We start from the raw sequence: 18,912 nt of genomic DNA, 5'->3' as shown, positions 1-18,912 counted from the left end.
AGTAATTCGATAACCCCATATAACGTTGACTGGGGGGAGGGTACAGTAGGAGGCTGACACACCGACAGTCTCCTGTCAAATAGAAGATGGAGAAAGTGGAACGCTTAGAATTTCTTTATCTCGTCAGGAACAGACAGGGTGGTGTGTATTATAGCCTAAAGTGTATAACATACTGAGGAAATGGATAGGGAGAACACAAATGCTGTGTTTCATTCCAGAGACAAGACATGCGTGTTTCTGTGGACCTTCAGGTAGATCTCATATTAAACATTGTATGAATTTTTTTAAATAATTGGGAACAATCTGCATCATACTACATCCTTTGTGTGTTGTATTGTAATGGACTGTGTGATGTGGTGTGTTTGGACCTATCAGCAGGAGCAGACAGAGTGGGATGCTGTGAACAGACTCCTCCAGCACCATGGCTTCAAGCCTGTTCACTTTGCTGATCCCGTCGCGAATAAGAACCTTGCAGGTAATGGTTTAGTATGTTTTTGTATCATCTTCTTGCTGTAACATTCTGAACTGGCATATCTTAGCTAAATGTCTTAACTCACTTCTTGGATCATGTTGAACAAGTCTATAAGGAGGAGTGTTAATGCTTTAGATTGCTGGGCGATGCTTACAGACTCGGAGAGGAGACAGACCTTGATTCAGGAGCTCATCGAGTCCAACAACCAACTTGAGTAAGTAGTTATAAAATGAATATTAATTAGTTATATTTATAATTTTAGACACTCACGTACAGGCAGTACATTGCTTTTCCAGTATGTAGGAAATCTCACTTCTTGGAAGCCTAATATTTTTGAACCCCCAGTTACTTGATCCTATTTCTAACCTCTCAAAACATTCCTCCATCACCTTATATGATTTATTAGAAATATGCAATAATATAGACTCATGATCATGTACCTGCCAGCTGTTGTCACACAATAGTCTTAGTGGACATGAGTAGTAAGCCTAATACAGTGAGACAGAGAGGGGTAAGAGGTAGACATGGGGCCGGCTTACACCAGCTGGTCAGCCAGCAAGTGTTAACCATTGGGGCGTGACAGAGGGAGATCACCTGGCCTGAACATCAATCTATCACCATGTTAAGCCTGTCTGTCAGAGACCCTCTCTTTATCAATCTGATATGGTATTTTTTCCCAAAACATCAGTTCGGATTCCAGGCTACCTCACTTTAGCTTCTCTCATGGAAAGATAATTGATGGTTTTTGACTATGTTTTTCTAGGATAGGTTATTGATGTATCTGACGAATCAATATATGATTGAAAGTTGGATTTTTATATTTCATATTGCCCAGTTGATCAAGATTCCATGATCTTAGTTCTGAATCTTACTTCTCCCTAATAGTCCTATCAGGAACAGTTAATGGACACCAAAGCTCAGAGGGAGGAGCTTAGGAATGAAATTCAGCAGTTGAAGCAAGACTTGGAATCTGGACCCACAGTGAAAGAGCTGAAGTCCTACAAAGAACAACTGAGACGCATGGGCAGACTTATTCACCAGAGTAACATGAAGTGGGGAAAAATGACTGTCATTCTTCTTGGATATGACGAGCACCACAGCTTAACCTCCTAGTTAACCCCTTCCTCACCTTAATCTAAAATGCTGCCTGTCCTATTGGTAGTCATATCTCCTTTACCTCCACCCCAGGTCTGCTCAGGAGTTTAAAGAAGAGGGGAGGGCTGCTCTGAGTAACCAGGAGGTGGCAAAGGCAAGGGCCTTGGCTGCCAGACACGAGAAGGTACTCCGTTTATCTCCCCTTGTCTAAAGCGGGAGCGAGTATCGACTCACTTTACGTTTTTGATTCAGACTTTGCTGGACTATTTGTCTTACCTGACTTTCAGGTTCTGAATGACATCAAAGCGGTTTTGACTACTTCCGGGGCTCCACTGAGGCTCCATAGACCGAGGCCATCAACCAGCCATCCGCTGTCCAACAGGGCCTCAGAGATGGTCGAGTTTGACGAACTCCTCTCCACTCTGGAGATGTGGTCTGACCAACTGGCTTCACTGAAGGTGAGAGCTGACTGTCTATAAAGCGCATCGAACATGTATGCAGCCAGGTCCAATAGTCCAGTGTCAACTTGCCCTGTCATTGAAAGCCAAACTTTTAGAACTCTTCATATCAACAACATCTGTTGTCTGTGATATGTATGGCTAGAATAGGCTTCTTTAACCACGTCTGTTTATCATTGTCTAGAGACCCAAGTTTTTACTTGTCTGTCTCTCACTGTGTGCTTAGGACTTGCACTGTGCCCTGAGTAAGTTGATGCTGAGACTGTTACCATGGCAGCCAGCATGCGCTACTAGTCTTATGGAAAGTGTTCGAGTGGAGGATCTTATGCTACTGGTGGACAGTCTGCTAGAGGAGACCAACTCTGGGGAGGATAAGGTTGGTAGTCCTGGCTTACAGCAGTGGATGGAGTACCATGGAAATTACATCTCAACTTTAGATGAGGCAAAACATTATACCTCAGATCATTTCTCATGTACAGTGTTTGTGATACAGCGATATTTTTCATTACAAAAAATGTATGAAAAGTTGTGTATATGTGAAAGCCGAACTATGTGAAACCAACTCTAACCAGTTGCTGAGGAGCCCCACTAGGAACACACTCCAGTCAATGGTGTCCCACTTCCAGAAGCTGTTTGATATAACCTCCCTCGGCGGAGTGTATCCACGTATGAACAAGGTCTACACCAGGCTTGGGGAGATGACCAACGCTATGAGGAACCTCAGGGACATCCTGGCCCTGGGTAGGACTGTCTGTCTACAACTCATATGAGCTATTCTACAGCACCATTGGCACATACTGTACTGGTCAAGTCATGTTATCCAGAACAAAAATAAAAATGCAATGAAATTATTCAATTGAAATAAATGAATTAGGCCTTAATCTCTGGATTTCACATGACTGGGAATATAGATAAGGTATCTGTGACCACCAGATGCATATCTGCCCATTTTAAGGTGCACCTGTATAATGATCATGCAGTTTAATCAGCTTCTTGATATGCCACACCTGTCAGGTGAATGGATTATCTTGGCAAAGGAGAAATGCTCACTAACAGGGATGTAAACAAATGTGCACACAACGTTTGAGAGAAATAAGAATTTTGTGTATGGAACATTTCTGGGATATTTTATTTCAGCTCATGAAACCAACCCTTGACATATTGCGTTTATATTTTTGTTCAGTATACATGGTTGAGGGATGTAATTCCTTTCCCACTTCTAACAATTTAATTTCAGATGACAGAGCACCCCTTAGTGAGGTGGTAAACCAGGTAACCAGTCTGGTCAACTCCGCAGAGGCCACAAGCTCCACAGGTACAAGCAGCAGAATTTGTTTTATTAATGTCATAAAATGTGCCTATTGCCTGGGGTTAAATGTGTGTTTGTCAGTATTATCTTGAAGGTAAAGGAACATGAGGTGTTCTTCCCTGCATTCCACTTTTTGGTTCAGGAGCTGCTCTAGACTCTAGGTAGGGAAATGTTACCATCCAATAATGCATTTGTTTTAAATTGTTTACTGATCATCTGGTTATTAGTACATCTATTTTGGTTGATCTTACAGATGTTGACTGTCTGGATGACATCATGCCTGTTCTGAGGTCACTAAAGTCAAGAGCAGAGTAACACCGGTGCTTTGTAATTAACAATGCCTTTATGTTTTGTGTATTTGATTTGGAGTGATTTTATGGTGTTCTACTTTTGATGTGTAAATTAACATGAATTAATACCTCTTCCATAAACAAGATCTCAATTCAGTACAGTGAAATAACAACATGACATGTATGTATGAAAAAACATAAGTTTTATTTTTTAGTGATTATAAACCCTTCTTTCTCCACACCTAAGAACAAACCTCAGTTCATATGAGTTAAGAAAAAAGCTGTGGACAAAAATATTGCAGGTAAAAAGTTATTTTCAAAGCTATCCATTCTGAGAGGGGGGGGGAGAAAGTTTGGTAATTATCATTCCACACGCACGACAGTTCTTTACAAAGTCAAAACCACTTGACCTAGTGTTCCATTTAGATCATTGAGCAACAAAAAAAACATGGTTTCACTCTTCAAAAATGAATTCCCATGTCAGCAGCTGCTTCATTCTTTAGCATTTGAATAAAATACTAGTAAGGCACATAAAGGCATAAAATAAGTGTTTATAAAAAGTCATATCAATAATACCTCAGTAATTGGAATGTAACACGTGCGGTGGGTATAACTTAGCTCTGGTCCAGGTCGTTGGTGCGCGTTCCTCCACTAATGTAACACGTGCGGTGGGTATAACTTAGCTCTGGTCCAGGTCGTTGGTGCGCGTTCCTCCACTAATGTAACATGAGGTGAGGAACGTGTACTAATGTCCTGGATCAGAGCTAGGTATTTCTAAACATGGAATCCATCCAGAAACCCACGAGTCTACAATAATAATGCATCGAATAAATATCAAGCTATATAAAAACACACACTACTGGTGAATAGCATATTTAAAAGACATGCAAATATATATTCTGCTATCTGCAGAATTAAGTGAAGGTTTACAAAACATTATCTGATATCACATTTAAAGTGAATACTCAAGACAACCCGGTAAGAAAACAAATTCCGAGATTGGACAATTAAATACATCTTGAATGTCAAACAAATTGTATTTCTGTTTGGTGTAAAGTACAGTATTTTCAAAGGATGACCTTGATCATTTGGCGCCCTCTAGCTGTAGAAGTGAAAAGTAAAGTAATACAAAAGGGTTACCAGTCTTAAAGAGCCTTATCAAATACTCTGGCTGGAATTTAACTAACATTTTGTGATTTGACTAATAAGGCAAACAACGATGACTATCGGTGAATGTATTCCATTTTGTATTTATTTGTCTTCTGACTGATGTGAGGGGGTCTTTGTCCATTTATTTCTTCACATGAACCCAGAGCTAAAGGAGACCCAACGAGAAAGAGGAAATATAAAATCACTAAATTGGCAAAATGTGTCAACACATCTATACTCCTTAACTAAGCTTTCCTATCAACTGTCAAATCAATAGTTTCCTCTTATCTAAAAACACATACTGACATTTTCTTTATACCCTATGTCCCTCCCTATCATCTCACTGACTTCACAGGTTTCTGAAGCAACAGTTGTGGTTTTGGTTAGTAGCCTCGTCACAAGTCAAGTTAACATCCTTAGCTTCCATTTCTGGACTCCTGTCAATCAGAAATGCAATCACACTGATTAACTAAAATGGCTGTATAACGCCTGCAGTCCACACACTATCATTCTGGTGTATATTCATTTTTGTTAGTCTGCAAATGCATCATGAAATTGAGAGTGGAAATAAAGTTTGAATAGGGGAAGTAACTTAGGATTGAATGTGATTGACAATGTGTAATAGAGCTTTGAGCTGTCTCAAAGCATTTCAGGAATAAACATCTTGAAGGGAATTAAACAGCCGTCCTGAAACGTATTTTACAATATCATACTTCTTGCGGTCTTTGTTCTTTTTGCAACAATTTAGGCCTGTGTGATTAAGTATCAAAACTTGTATCTTACTTTTTACGGTCTTTGTCCTTCTTGAGGTTGGCGTTAGTGTTGAAGGACTGGCCTTGGAGCAGCTCGGCAGCTGCTTTCTTCTTGCTGAAGGTGTTGATCTCGTCCTCCAGAGACCTTCTCTTCTCATCCAGCTTGCTCTTCTCCTCCGAGTGCAGTCTCTTCAGCTGCTCAAACTTACCTTGCAACTGAGGGAAAACGTCAAACGTCAGTGTTTTTAATACCTCGAATTTCTAGTGCTTTTCTAAAACCCAAAGACGCTTCTCACAAGGATCTCTTCAATCAAAAATACATTAATTTATTATGAAAGATCATTGAAGATGTTTTTTCTGTGATGACTTCCACTACATTTTTTTGTTACAAAGCATGAGTCTGAAGGCCACATCTAGGCCTATATGTATCTTCCTGACCTGTATAGCATGCTGTCACAGTAGGACACTGTGTGTGTGTTCAGTACCTCTCGCTCGGCTTCCTTCAGCTCAGTCTCCTTTTCCTTGACTCTCTGGACAAACATCTGCCTCATCTCCTCCTCTCTCCGCTGCAAGTCTCCCAGGAACTCGTGACGCTTGGCTTCATAGGTCTCCTGCAGGCTGCAGACACAATTTAATACAAATATACAGCCTCCTCTCGCTGTTAAATGTTTTTTCACAGACCTTTTCAATCTATGCAGCTTATCTTTTTTTAAATTGTTTTATTTCACCTTTATTTAACCAGGTAGGCAAGTTGAGAACAAGTTCTAATTTACAATTGCGACCTGGCCAAGACAAAGCAAAGCAGTTCGACACATACAACGACAGTTACACATGGAGTAAAACAAACATACAGTCAATAACACAGTATAAACAAGTCTATATACGATGTGAGCAAATGAGGTGAGATAAGGGAGGTAAAGGCAAAAAAAGGCCATGGTGGCAAAGTAAATACAATATAGCAAGTAAAACACTGGAATGGTAGATTTGCAGTGGAAAAATGTGCAAAGTAGAAATAAAAATAATGGGGTGCAAAGGAGCAAAATAAATTAAATACAGTAGGGAAAGAGGTAGTTGTTTAGGCTAAATTATAGGTGGGTTATGTACAGGTGCAGTAATCTGTGAGCTGCTCTGACAGTTGGTGCTTAAAGCTAGTGAGGGAGATAAGTGTTTCCAGTTTCAGAGATTTTTGTAGTTCGTTCCAGTCATTGGCAGCAGAGAATCTAGTTATCACAGGCCCAAAATGATGACAACTGTACGCGCATACACTGCTCTCTCCGTACCTGACTGGCTTGCTCTCTGGGTTTGTGTCTGTGAATCCCATCTCTTCCAGTTTGCAGCGGCGGTAGAGCTCGTAGTGGCGTGTGTGGGTCTGCTCCCTCAGGTCCTCCATGTTCACACAGATCAGCATCTCCCTCAGCTTCACAAAGTCACAGTGGTTCTCGTTCTCCACTGAAACAAGGACAGGCAGACATACCTTTACCCCCTGGCATTTGTACTGCAGAGCCAAAGACACTTCACTTCAAAGAAAGAATGCTGTAAGCCTGAAGCCTACATGGTCAAACAGGTTTACCTACCTTGCACCACACCCCAGGGATACTGCCGTGCTTTGACCATTTTATTTCCAATCTTCACCTCCTCTGAGCTCCCCACAACAGCAAAAGGCAGGATACCCTGACATTAGCAAATAGATCATAGGCACAGAAGACAGTACATTTACATGCACACTCAATATTAAACAGATTTCGATAAGTATGGCATCAGTCATGTAAACACCTTACTCTGCATATCTTAATCGGAGTACGGTCGAAATTGAAGCATACGATACGGTTGGGCGGTATATTCTAATTTACTATATACCGGTATTGATGGATGGACCGTTTACTTTCTTCAATAACGTTATTTCAATGTTTGGTTTGTTAAATGTGATATGCGACTCGTCACTCTCCCTCCCTCATCAATATGTTGATAACGATGCTGCTTTTCACTTTGCTTCTTAATATTAATCAAAATAAAACACAATTGAATTTGTCACATCCACAAGCGTTCTATAATGACAACTATTAGTCTGTATATATTACTGTCTGCAAATGTTTTTATTGTTAGCCGCTGGCTAGCTAATAAATGTACTGAGTCAGAGAACATAATACACCCTGATACCAGTGCTGTGGTAGGCCTAAATCAGCATGTAGTTTGTGCAACAGTATCTTCTAAATCAGAGAGGAATAGGTGAGGTATGAAATAAGTTATCTGCCCATGTGCTAGCACCAGCCGAGCGAGCCTCCCTCTTTAGCGTGAGTGAAGTGAGTTTGGGGGAAAAAAATGAAAGTAGGAATATTTGAAGAAGTTCTCATACAAACTTTAGAAGTCCGAACTCTTTCGGGGGAAAAAGAAAACACGTCACTGTCATGGAACATTTATTTTTTATTGCATATTTTCTGTCCTATCAAGTAGTCCATTAGGCAAATCGTTCTTCTTGCAAAGCATGTAAATGTTTTCATCAAAATATCCACAATAATCGTGTTCCTGTGTGCATGTAGCCATACTCACAGAGGTGCACTGTCGAGCACAGTCAAATTCACCACTGTGAGGAATGGAATTGGGCAGAGATCCTGAAAGATACCAAGGGAGTGTTCTACAACTCACATTCATGGCAGTGTTGATCTTGGAGACTGTCTCGTCGTCGGTAGGGAACTGGTAGATCTGGACACCGTTACTGACCAACTCACTCATGATCTTGATCTTAAACTTGTGGAGCTCGCTCTTGGAGATGGTGTCTGCTTTGGCGATGACAGGAATGATGTTGACCTACAGAAAGTACACAGTTTGTCTTATAAATAATACATTTTCTTTCTGAATTGACATTCCCTCAAGAATCAAACAGGACATAAAATTCATATTACAAGTAGAAACAAATTCCCTTTTGTGAAAGAACAGTACTGTAGAACACGACTATGGGGCTCCTGAGTGGCGCAGCGGTCTAAGGCACTGCATCTCAGTGCTATAGCCATCCCTACAGACCCAGGTTCGATAACAGGCTGTATCACAACCGGCCGTGATTGGGAGTCCCATAGGGAGGCGCACAATTGGCCCAGCGTCGTTAGTTTGCCCGGGGTAGGCTGTCAAGAATTAGTTTAACTAGGCAAGTCAGTTAACAACAAAGGTTTAAAAAAGTACATACAACTAAAGCACAGTCAGGACAGACTTCTGTGATTGCCCAATGTCAACATTATGCTCTGTCCGACTTGTTCAGTCCTGCCACACTAACACAGTAGTAATTACTCATCATGCAAATCCCAGTGTTTACCAACAGCCATGACACTTCCTAAACTGCCCAAATATTCCATAACACTAAATAAAATTCAAAACGGAATTATACATTTAAACACAACAACAATTATGAAAAAGTTTATATTTATAGACTAATGCTGTATAACTGTGCCAGAAACAAAATCAAAAGAGAGAAAGAAAATGCAATAGTGGCAGCTTCTTTTAGTTTTAGGCCCTCACCTTGCTGTCCAGTTTCTTCATGGTGACCAGGTCTAGGGACTTGAGAGAGTGTCCCGAAGGGGCGATGAAGTAGAGACAGGCATGGATACGGGAGTCGTGGTAGTTGTGAAGGGACCGCTTGATCTTCAACTCCTCCTGTAGATACGACTCGAACTGGGTGTCAATGTAGTCCACAACATGCTGGTAGCTGCCAATGGAAACATTCAGAGAGGACATATTCCATCAGAAGTTGTGTAGCATATGTGGTAAAACAAGTGATTTGTGGTGGATAGAAAGACATAATAATGTGCTTTGTTTTGTCATTCAGCATCAGGGTCATATTCATTTGGGCATAGGCTACCGTAGCAAAACGGAACACTAAAACAAGGGTTTCTTAAGTTATTGGACAAGTTCAGGTAGGCTGTTAGGTTTGGTGCCTAATGAATACGACCCAGGTATATCATGACTGCACTTCTCTCACCTCTCCTGCTTGTTCATCTGGTCCCCAAAGCCCACTGTGTTGACGATGGTCAGCTTAAGTCGCACATTGCTCTCCTGCAGGTCATAGGTCTGCGCTCGCAGCTTCACCTTGGGCTCGAAGTGAGACGACTCAAAGTTCTCAAAGTTAGTGTTGAACAGTGTGTCCATTAGGGTGGATTTGCCAATACCAGTTTCGCCTGCATAGTGAGGGAAATATTGTTTGCTAATCTTAGTGATAACATTGCTTTGGAAAATGAGAGTTCCAAAGACATTGAGGATTCTGGGCATAAGTCCAGAATACATTTTAGAAAGGAATTTAAAGGAAATGGGCCAACATTTTTTTTTCCATCTAAAAAAGAGATACTGGTCTACGGCTGAACTTTTAATGTAACATCACAACGATACTCACCAATACAGAGGATATTGAAGCAGAAACCTTGACATGTTGATTTGTTGACCAGCTGGTGAGGTAGGCTGTCAAAGCCAACATGGCCAGACAAGGACAGGGGCCGGGCATTTTTGTCCTGTTATAGGGAGACATAGCCTAACATTAGGCCAACTCAGTATATGATTATATCTGACTGTCTACAGCTGGAACTGGTTAACTAGGTACATAATCTTCTATTCCTATGTTTTCATTGTCTGTACACTACTTACCCATACAAGGCTAAATGTGTCTACACAAACATTTATCTATTTCTATGAATGACACCCTACCTGACCTGTACCTTTCTTTACTGACACAGATTGTGGATAGACCTGGAAAGGCTGGAGATAGATGGCAGATCAGTTTAAGCAGCATACATTTGACTAGATTTTGTAGCTAGCACACAAAGTTAACTTTCACTGGCTGCCACATCGGCAAACTAACCCATGCGTTGGCAAACTAGCTAGACAGACCATGGCTAATTGTGGTCTATATGTATTTCATATATTCATTCTTGCTCAAAGGGCGTAAACAAGCTCCGGCAGTAAAACCCTACTTTTTAGAAACGCTGATTGGAACTACGCTGTTAGCCACATAGCTAGCTGGATAGTGAAAAAGTTACTGAATCGGTTCCAGGTCGTCTTAATGCAATCCTGCTGTGCAGTCGGTCAGATCTCACAAGGCCAAAATAAAATTTTACCTTTCAGGATTACGCAGCGCGATCGCAGTAAAGACGACCTGGAACATAACCATGCTAACTAGCAAGCTAAAGGTGCCGTAAGTTTTACAACTGTAAATATACATTATTTAGCGATGAAATTTAACAACAATTACCCCCTGAGCAATATCCGACGTAGTCATCTCGGAATACAGGAGCTAATAGCTACAAATACTAGCAAGTTGTAAAGAAAATAGCCTCAACTAAAAACTTTGAAAAATCGCCTACCTACGTAGCCATGAAAGGAATGTAGGCTTGCAAACTTTCTCCATGGCTGGGGATAGACGACTGACAGTTTGTGTTTAACAATATAAACGATATATCTTACAAACATATGAGGTACTACATGTTCTGATTTTGTGATACGTATTTATCAAATTCTGAGTACATAGTAGTTATTTTGAACTGCAAGATTGTTTGTTACCATATAGCGACCCCCATAGAATGAATGGTATAAACCAATTTTCCGGAAATTCGTTGGACATACATAGTGTGAAACTAAGTAGACATTTTGGTTTTTTGCGCGACTTTGACTGAAGGGCCGCCAATTTAGATTCCAAAATGGCGTTTCAAGGGTCACAGTTTCCCAACGTAGTGGTTGCTAAGAGGCGTGGACAGAGATACATTTGAGGAGATGGAAAACGTCACTGGAATCGTATAACGTTCATTGTGTACGTTTCGACTATGGGCCGCGCGGTGCATTCCTGGGATTCTGGGATAAACAGTGAATGGGAGTCGACTGGGCGCTAGCGCAAAAACACAACATTAGCATGAATTTAGTGAACAATAAGTATTTTCCGATATGTGAGAATTAACTTGTTCTCTGCAATATCGTAAAGCTTTGGAATCGTGACATTACGTACTTTTAAGGAACATAGGCAGGTTTCTCAAATCACCTTGATTTTGTGAAGGGATTACGAGAAGATTAGTTTTCAACCACGTGATGCCGCATTACAAGTGAACGCGGTCGTTTGACAGTCTGCTGTTGGGGCGTTATGCCGCGTTCAAGACAACTGGGAACTCGGAAATATCCGACTGACTTAAACGCTTTCAAAGCAACTGGGAACTCGAGGGAAAAAACAAGCTCCGACTGTGAAAATTGATCTGAACAGCCATCGAACTCGGAATTCCAACTCTGTCTCGAGCTCTGACTTTCCGACCTTAAGATCACTGACTTCATGATTTGAGGTGGCAGGTAGCCTTGTGGTTAGAGCCTTTGGGCCAGTAACCAAAAGGTTGCTAGATCGAATCCCCGAGCGGACAATGTAAAAATCTGTCATTCTGCCCCTGTACAGGGCAGTTAACCCACTGTTCCTAGGCCGTCATTGTAAATAAGAATTTGTTTTTAGCTGACTTGCCTATTTAAATAAACAAACAATTTGATCGCGTATATTTAGTTCACATGTGTCTTGAATGCTGCATTATACCACAGAACAATGAGACAGATATTAAACCAGATGTATAAAATTCTCTAACGAAAATATACAAATATATGCTACCTCCTCGCTTGTTCTTCCCACCATGATTCATTTTCTCCCATTGGAAACGACAGGCTCTGGTCTATCTTGGGTTAGTGATACGTTCCTCCATTCATTGCCCAACATGATTCCTATCTCCTCCTTTCTCTAACATCTCTGGGGTGGATCGCTGTGATCGTATAAATAAAACTGATAGACAGGTCTGCTTGCAAAAGAGGGTCCTTCCCGACTCAACTCTGGGTGGGGTGACGGTTCTATTAATTTATATTCCGTATCAAAGAAGCACAACAAGGTCTGTGAGGATGATGTGATGGGACAACACCAACCAGGGCAGGTGAAAACCGTAAATGTACGGGCTGATTCAACTCCAGCTAATTTATAAACTTGTAAAAGGGAAGATAATTTGTAGGTATATTTTGCCGAAGGCTACTTGTATGTATTTGTTTTAACCAGCTAATCTAACGTAATGGCGACCGAGTGCACCCAAGAAGCGGTCGTACATTTTCTGACCGAGCGAGGGGGGAGAGAGAAAAAACAGGAATTCATTGACTATTTCAAATCTGTTTTCCCGGAAGACCCTGACCAGAAAGCAATTGTTCGGGAGAAATTCAAGGGATACGTGGACAACGTCGCATTTGTAAAGTTGGAGAATGGAGTGAAATGTGTATGTTTAAAAAACAAGTATCGAGTGGAAAAAGACAGCGCGTGCCTTGGCAACGAAACAGGCACCTTTTTGGAACAAGATAGCAGCACCCCTGTCCTATCAGAATCATATAAGAACTTGATAGAAGATTGTACACCACAACTGCATCTGTCAGCATCTTCTGCCGGGGGTGTGCGCTCTTGTGAAACCACTGCAAACGACGAGGCACAACAAGACATTTCACCTGGCTCGGGTTACGGAACTGACAATGCCGCAGGAGTGAGACCGCCTGACATTTCACGAATTATATTGGAAGGTAACATTATAGAAAAAGCTGCGTCAACAAGGTCTGTAGTTCAGAACAATAGTTTACCAGACATTATGGGAAATGCGTTAGGCCTTGGTGGCAATGGAGAGCAGAAATTGACCAAGGAGGACCTTCAGACATTGCAACCGCATGACATACCGCAAATTGCAGTGATTGAGACGTCACCTTTACCTACAGCCGCGGATGGCTCTATGTTCCACTTACCCGGACGTCAATTCCCAACAAATGCACAGGGCAGCCTGCTGTCCAGTCACCCTTCATCAGAGGACGGGGCAGACGAAGGCCATAATTATGATTCGCTACTGAGCAAATCGGGGAGTGACAGCAACACACCTAAAAGTAGCCATAACAACTTTATTGAGCTCATGATGAACAGCTCCCCCCAGGTGCGACGCAGCATGGTGTTGAGGAACTCTGTCTACCTGTCTACAAAGTACAGGGACAGTGACTCTGCCTCTGTGGTTTCTTCTACTACAGACGAAGACAGAGCTTCAGTCACTCTGGACCCGTTGGAACACGAATGGATGATGTGTGCATCCGACGGCCAATGGGAGAGTCTTCACCGCCTCCTTTCCTGTGAACCGAACCTTGCCATGAAGAAAGATTTTGTGACTGGGTTCACCTGCCTGCACTGGGCTGCCAAGCAAGGCAAACAAGAACTGCTGGCACTTATCGTGAACTTTGCCAAAAAACACACAGTACCCATCAACATCAATGCCCGGTCAAGTGCCGGCTACACACCACTCCATCTAGCAGCAATGCACAACCATGTTGAAGTGGTGAAGTTACTGGTAGGAGCCTATGACGCAGACGTAGAGGCCAGAGATTACAATGGGAAAAGGGCGTGTCAGTATCTTACGAAAAGTGCGGCCGTTGATATCCGTGACATCATCGGGGCGGGTGGTGGCCCCGACTCGGACTCAGAGAACACAGACGATGGGGGGCATTGGCGGTTGTCTAAAGTTCTCCAGTCTAATCTGATGCCCCTCAAACTGCACAATCACAGTGAGGAGGACACAGGTGATGGAGCAGGGCAGGCCAGACAGAAACCCTTGCGAAGGAAATCATCCCTTAGCAAGATGAGGCCCAAACTTCAGAAGATCCGCTTCAGATCTTCGCAGATAGTTCACAGCACTTCGTTCCCAGCACACTGTGAGACAGAGGAGCTTAGCGGGTCCAGGAAAAGCTCATTTAAATCCAGACCCATGTCAAATCTGTTTGGCTGAAGAATAGCCTCTAAGTACACCCAACAAAGAGCAAATCAACTACTACAGTGCAGAATGACTGAGACAATGCGATATAGTCTGATGTTACAAGTGTTTGTTTTTTTGTGGCATAGGCCTAGTCTGTTGTTACACATACTAAAGGGTTTTTACCCCAGGCATTATATGAATATGCTGAACTAACAGAGTATGGTATTACATGATCTATTGAGTAACTGGCCAGATTGCTACCCCTGGTTAGGCTAAATATTTCTGTCTTAATCCTCTTATCATGCCGAAGTAGCCAAGGAGGTTTCACAGTTCGTCTGCTTTAACCCTTAACGTACATGTAAAGCTGCCTGCAACCAACTGGGCAAAGATGTCAGTTCAATGTATAGTTTTGATTTACATTTCGTTGAGTTTTTAACTAATGTGAATTCAATGTGAAATCGACAAAAAATGTCACCGTGTCATTGGATTTGGGTTAGAATTTGGGTGATTTTAAAAATATATTTTTTAAATATGAAATTATCTTCCATTGAAGATCAGAACCAAAACTACTTTTTTTCATATCCAATCAGTTTCCCACGTTGATTTGACGTCTTCATATGACATTTTTTGGGGTTGAAATGGCATGGAAACAAGGTTGACTCAACCTGTTTTTGCCAAGTGGGAAGTGTTTAAACTTCCAAGTTATTTGACCACATGGTACAAACAATGTAATTGATTTCACAATGCTTGGGAGCAATTCTCTCTTATTACTGTCAGACTGTTAGTGAGGCTATGAATTTATTCTCCCTTTACGTTTCAGTTGCTTTAAGCACTTTGATTTGAAACCGTTATTGATTTCCTGCGGTGGATGCCATTCAGTCCAGCTGAAAGACTTTCAAGTGGAGGATTGGAGGCCAATGAAAAGGCCTCTGGTCCTTTAAGTCTGTAATCGGGATCAGTAGAGGAGCCTTCTGTGTCACAAGGTACGCTTTTTGTTGAGCGTATGGTAGGCCTGCTGTGTGTAGTGCTATGATGAAAGATCAGGTTTCATAACTATTCACAGTCCACCTTGAATTATGCTATGCAGTTATACTCACTTTATGACCCTCTGATCATAGCTCCTTATTATGAGTTGTCTAAGGCTGCAGTTGTCTGGTGTTAAGTTGTAGGCTACCCTCTGATCTGTTATGCACCAGTGGTTTTCTATCAACAAGCTCCAGCTTGCTGACCCAGGAGAGGCTCTACAGACAATAATAAGAATGTGAAAACATGTTTTTAGAAATGTTTGCAAATATATTGAAAATTAAATGCATAAATATCTCAACGACACAAGTATTCACACCCCTGGGTCAATACTTTGTAGAAGCACCTTTGGATGCGTTTACAGCTGTGAGTCTTTCTGGATAAATCTCTAAAGAGCTTTCCACACCTGGATTGTGCAACATTTGCCCATTTTATTATTTTCTAAATTATTCAAGCTCTGTTCAAATTGATTGTTGATCATTGCTAGACAACCATTTTCAGGTCTTGCCATACTTTTCAAGTAGATTTAAGTCAAAACGGTAACTCGGCCACTCTGGAACATTCACTGTCATCTTGGTAAGCAACTCCAGGTTAGATTTGGCCTTGTGTTCAAGTTTTTTTTAAACCTTTATTAAACTAGGTAAGTCAGTTAAGAACAAATTCTCATTTACAATGAAGGCCAAACCCTAACCCGGATGATGCTGGGCCAATTGTGCGCCGCCCTAAGGGACTTCCAATCACGGCCGGTTGTGATACAGCCTGGAAACGAACCAGGGTCTGTAGTGACGCCTTTAGCACTGAGATGCTATGCTTGAAAATATGGAGAGTGGTACTCAGTAATGTTTCAGGCAAATCCAATAACACTTTGTATTCAGGACAAAATGTTAATTGCTTAGCCATTTTCTTTGCAGTATTACTTTAGTACCTTGTTATAAACAGGATGCATGTTTTGGAATAATTTTTATTCTGTACAGGCTTCCTTTTCAGACAATCAATTAGGTTAGTATTGTGGAGTAACTACAATGTTGTTGATCCGTGCTCAGTTTTCTCTTACCAACTCTTTTTAACCATTTTAAATTCACCATTGGCCTCATGGCGTAATCCCTGAGTGGTTTCCTTCCTCTCCGGCAACTAAGTTAGGAAGGACATCTGTATCTTTGTAGCGACTGGGTGTATTGATACCCCATCCAAAGTGTAATTAATAACTTCACCATGCTCAAAGGGATATTCAATGTCTGCTGTTTTATTTTTACGCATCTACCAATAGGTTCCCTTATAGCCCTTAACTGAAAGGTTGCAAGTTCAAATCCCCGAGCTGACAAGGTTCAAATCTGTCGTTCTGCCCCTGAACAGGCAGTTAACCCACTGTTCCTAGGCCGTCATTGAAAATAAGAATTTGTTCTTAACTGACTTACCTAGTTAAATAAAGGTAAAATAAAATAAATAGCCACGGGAAGTAAAGGTGCTGCAGCACCCCCTGAAAAAAATCAGAATACATTTTTTAAATAATAATTTTTTTTTAAATGGAAGAAAAATGTATTCTTCACAGAAGTGCACTGGGCCTTTAATAGTCCTATATTTGCAGACTGATATAGCTTTCTCCAGTGCAGGCAATAATATTTGTTTTTGTACAATGTTGCACTGAATTGTAACACTTATTTTTTACTCTGTACGTTTGTTTTTTGCTAATATAACTGGAGTGTATATTTTCACATATTTAGCAAATCATTGTCTCACATGTACTAGTCTAATTGTTTGTCTAGATTAGATTTAAGGCATAATACTTATGGCATTGACTGTTTTTGGGGAATATGTTTCCTCAGTCAATGGTTTTTATCACTGAATAGCGATAGTAATGCTACATAGTTTACATCTGATTTTGCTACTTGATTTTATTGTACAGTTTTGTAGTCTTGCCAAATTAGCTCTTACCTTTTTTATTCTGCAATTTCTTTATGTTTTTAAATCAACCACCTGCTGCTAATTATGATATTCAAAGGGCTGGAACCGAATTTCTCTTGTCTGTTTGTACATTATATTATTTTTGATTATCTAATGTTAACCTATAAAACGATTGTGAGGTGTCAGATTTTGTATCTATGTTCTTCAATAATGTATGCAAAGCTAAAGATTGTGTAGTTTGCATTTTTATCATTTGGAAACCGGAAAATAGCTGTGTAGCAACATTCCATATCCAACCTGACAGAGCTTGAGAGGATTTGCAGAGAAGAATGGGAGAAACTCCCCAAATACAGGTGTGGCAAGCTTGTGGCGTCATACCCAAGAAGACTCGAGGCTGACAAAGGTGCTTCAACAAAGTACTGAGTAATAGGATAAATGTGCTATTTCAGTTTTTTATTTGTAATAGTTTTGCAAACATTTCGAAAAACCTGTTTTTGCTTTGTCATTATGGGGAATTATGCGTAGATTGATGAGAGGAAAATGATTTAATCCATTTTAGAATAAGTCTAATGAACAAAATGTGGAAAAAGTCAAGGTGTCTGAATGCACTTTTTTATTTATCTATATATACTACCGTTCTAAAGTTTGGGGTCACTTAGAAATGTCTGTTTTTGAAAGAAAAACACTTTTTTTGTCCATTAAAATAACATTGTTGATCAGAAATACAGTGTAGACATTGTTAATGTTGTAAATGACTATTGTTCTTTTTATGGAACATCTACATAGGTGCACAGAGGCCCATTATCAGCAACCATCACTCCTGTGTTCCAATGGCACGTTGTGTAAGCTAATCCAAGTTTATAATTTTAAAAGGCTAATTGATCATTAGAAAACCCTTTTTCAAGTATGTTAGCCTGTGCTGGAAACTGTTGTTCTGATTAAAGAAGCAATAAAACTGTCCTTCTTTAGACTAGTTGAGTATCTGGAGCAACAGCATTTGTGGGTTTGATTACAGGCTCAAAATGGCCAGAAACAAAGACTCTTTCTTTTCAAATTCGTCAGTCTATTCTTGTTCTGAGAAATTAAGGTTATTCCATGCAAGGAATTTCCAAGAAACGGAAGATCTCATACAACACTGTGTACTACTCCCTTCACAGAACAGCGCATACTGACTCTAACCAGAATATAAAGAGGAGTGGGAGGGAGTAGGGTTCCATTTGGGACGTATCCCAGGCGATAGAGCCCAGACAGCAGAGAGAGAGAGTTGGAGGTCATCAGAGAACACAGGACTTTGTGGAATTGCATAGAGTGGGAGTTTGAAGTTGAAACGGCTGACATGGAATGTGGATCAGAATGAGTCACCAGAGGCACTGCGCCCTTGCTACTCTCTTGCTATCTCTGTATTCCTCTCTTTTTCTGTCTCTTTCTCTCTCACTATCTATGTCTGTCTGTCAAAGTATGTTTACCTAGCTCAAGGCTGATTATCTCACAGGCCAACCAACGGGGCCAGTGTGACACAGCCTCTCTCCACATATCTGTTTATGATTCAGGTTTTCAGCCATGTCTAACATTTGCCACTGGATCCTGTCAGACCGATAAGGTCTGGCACTGAATGACCGATAAGGTCTGGCACTGAATGACCGATAAGGTCTGCCAGGATCCAGTGGAAGGTCCTTGATATGTTGAACGTCATTTTACGTTTGCTCTTT

General features: G+C 41.0%; 3 protein-coding genes across 5 annotated transcripts; 2 read left to right on the top strand and 1 right to left on the bottom strand.

Annotated features, from left to right (window-relative positions):
* The first annotated feature begins 421 nt into the window (after positions 1–421).
* On the top strand, positions 422–4,126 carry LOC135543085 (centrosomal protein of 70 kDa-like). Its single transcript, XM_064970170.1, has 8 exons — positions 422–475; positions 1,358–1,524; positions 1,661–1,751; positions 1,855–2,025; positions 2,252–2,401; positions 2,598–2,766; positions 3,263–3,352; positions 3,409–4,126. Exons 1-8 carry the CDS (start codon positions 422–424, stop codon positions 3,486–3,488), a joined length of 972 nt encoding a protein of 323 aa, XP_064826242.1. The 3' UTR covers positions 3,489–4,126.
* LOC135543560 (septin-10-like) lies at positions 3,811–12,174 on the bottom strand. Of its 3 annotated transcripts, none has more exons than XM_064970931.1 (10): positions 12,136–12,174; positions 9,901–10,015; positions 9,493–9,688; positions 9,033–9,219; positions 8,169–8,330; positions 7,100–7,196; positions 6,806–6,974; positions 6,011–6,143; positions 5,557–5,741; positions 3,811–4,939 (listed from the first exon to the last, which is right to left on the bottom strand). In XM_064970931.1, exons 1-10 carry the CDS (start codon positions 12,157–12,159, stop codon positions 4,924–4,926), a joined length of 1,284 nt encoding a protein of 427 aa, XP_064827003.1. In that variant the 5' UTR covers positions 12,160–12,174; the 3' UTR covers positions 3,811–4,923. The 3 variants fall into 3 exon arrangements, with proteins under 3 accessions (XP_064827003.1, XP_064827000.1, XP_064827001.1); XM_064970928.1 differs by lacking the exon at positions 12,136–12,174 and adding an exon at positions 10,869–11,063; XM_064970929.1 differs by lacking the exon at positions 12,136–12,174 and adding an exon at positions 10,753–10,910.
* A 92-nt stretch (positions 12,175–12,266) lies between these two features.
* Positions 12,267–18,212, top strand: LOC135543559 (ankyrin repeat domain-containing protein SOWAHC-like). Its single transcript, XM_064970927.1, has one exon. The coding sequence runs from the start codon at positions 12,581–12,583 to the stop codon at positions 14,309–14,311; it is 1,731 nt and encodes a 576-aa protein (XP_064826999.1). The 5' UTR covers positions 12,267–12,580; the 3' UTR covers positions 14,312–18,212.
* Positions 18,213–18,912: the final 700 nt, after the last annotated feature.

This window comes from Oncorhynchus masou, chromosome 7 (assembly GCF_036934945.1).
Source record: "Oncorhynchus masou masou isolate Uvic2021 chromosome 7, UVic_Omas_1.1, whole genome shotgun sequence".
Taxonomy (NCBI): domain Eukaryota; kingdom Metazoa; phylum Chordata; class Actinopteri; order Salmoniformes; family Salmonidae; genus Oncorhynchus; species Oncorhynchus masou.
Note: the sequence above shows the minus strand (reverse complement) of the source record. Positions and strands in the feature narration are given on the sequence as shown.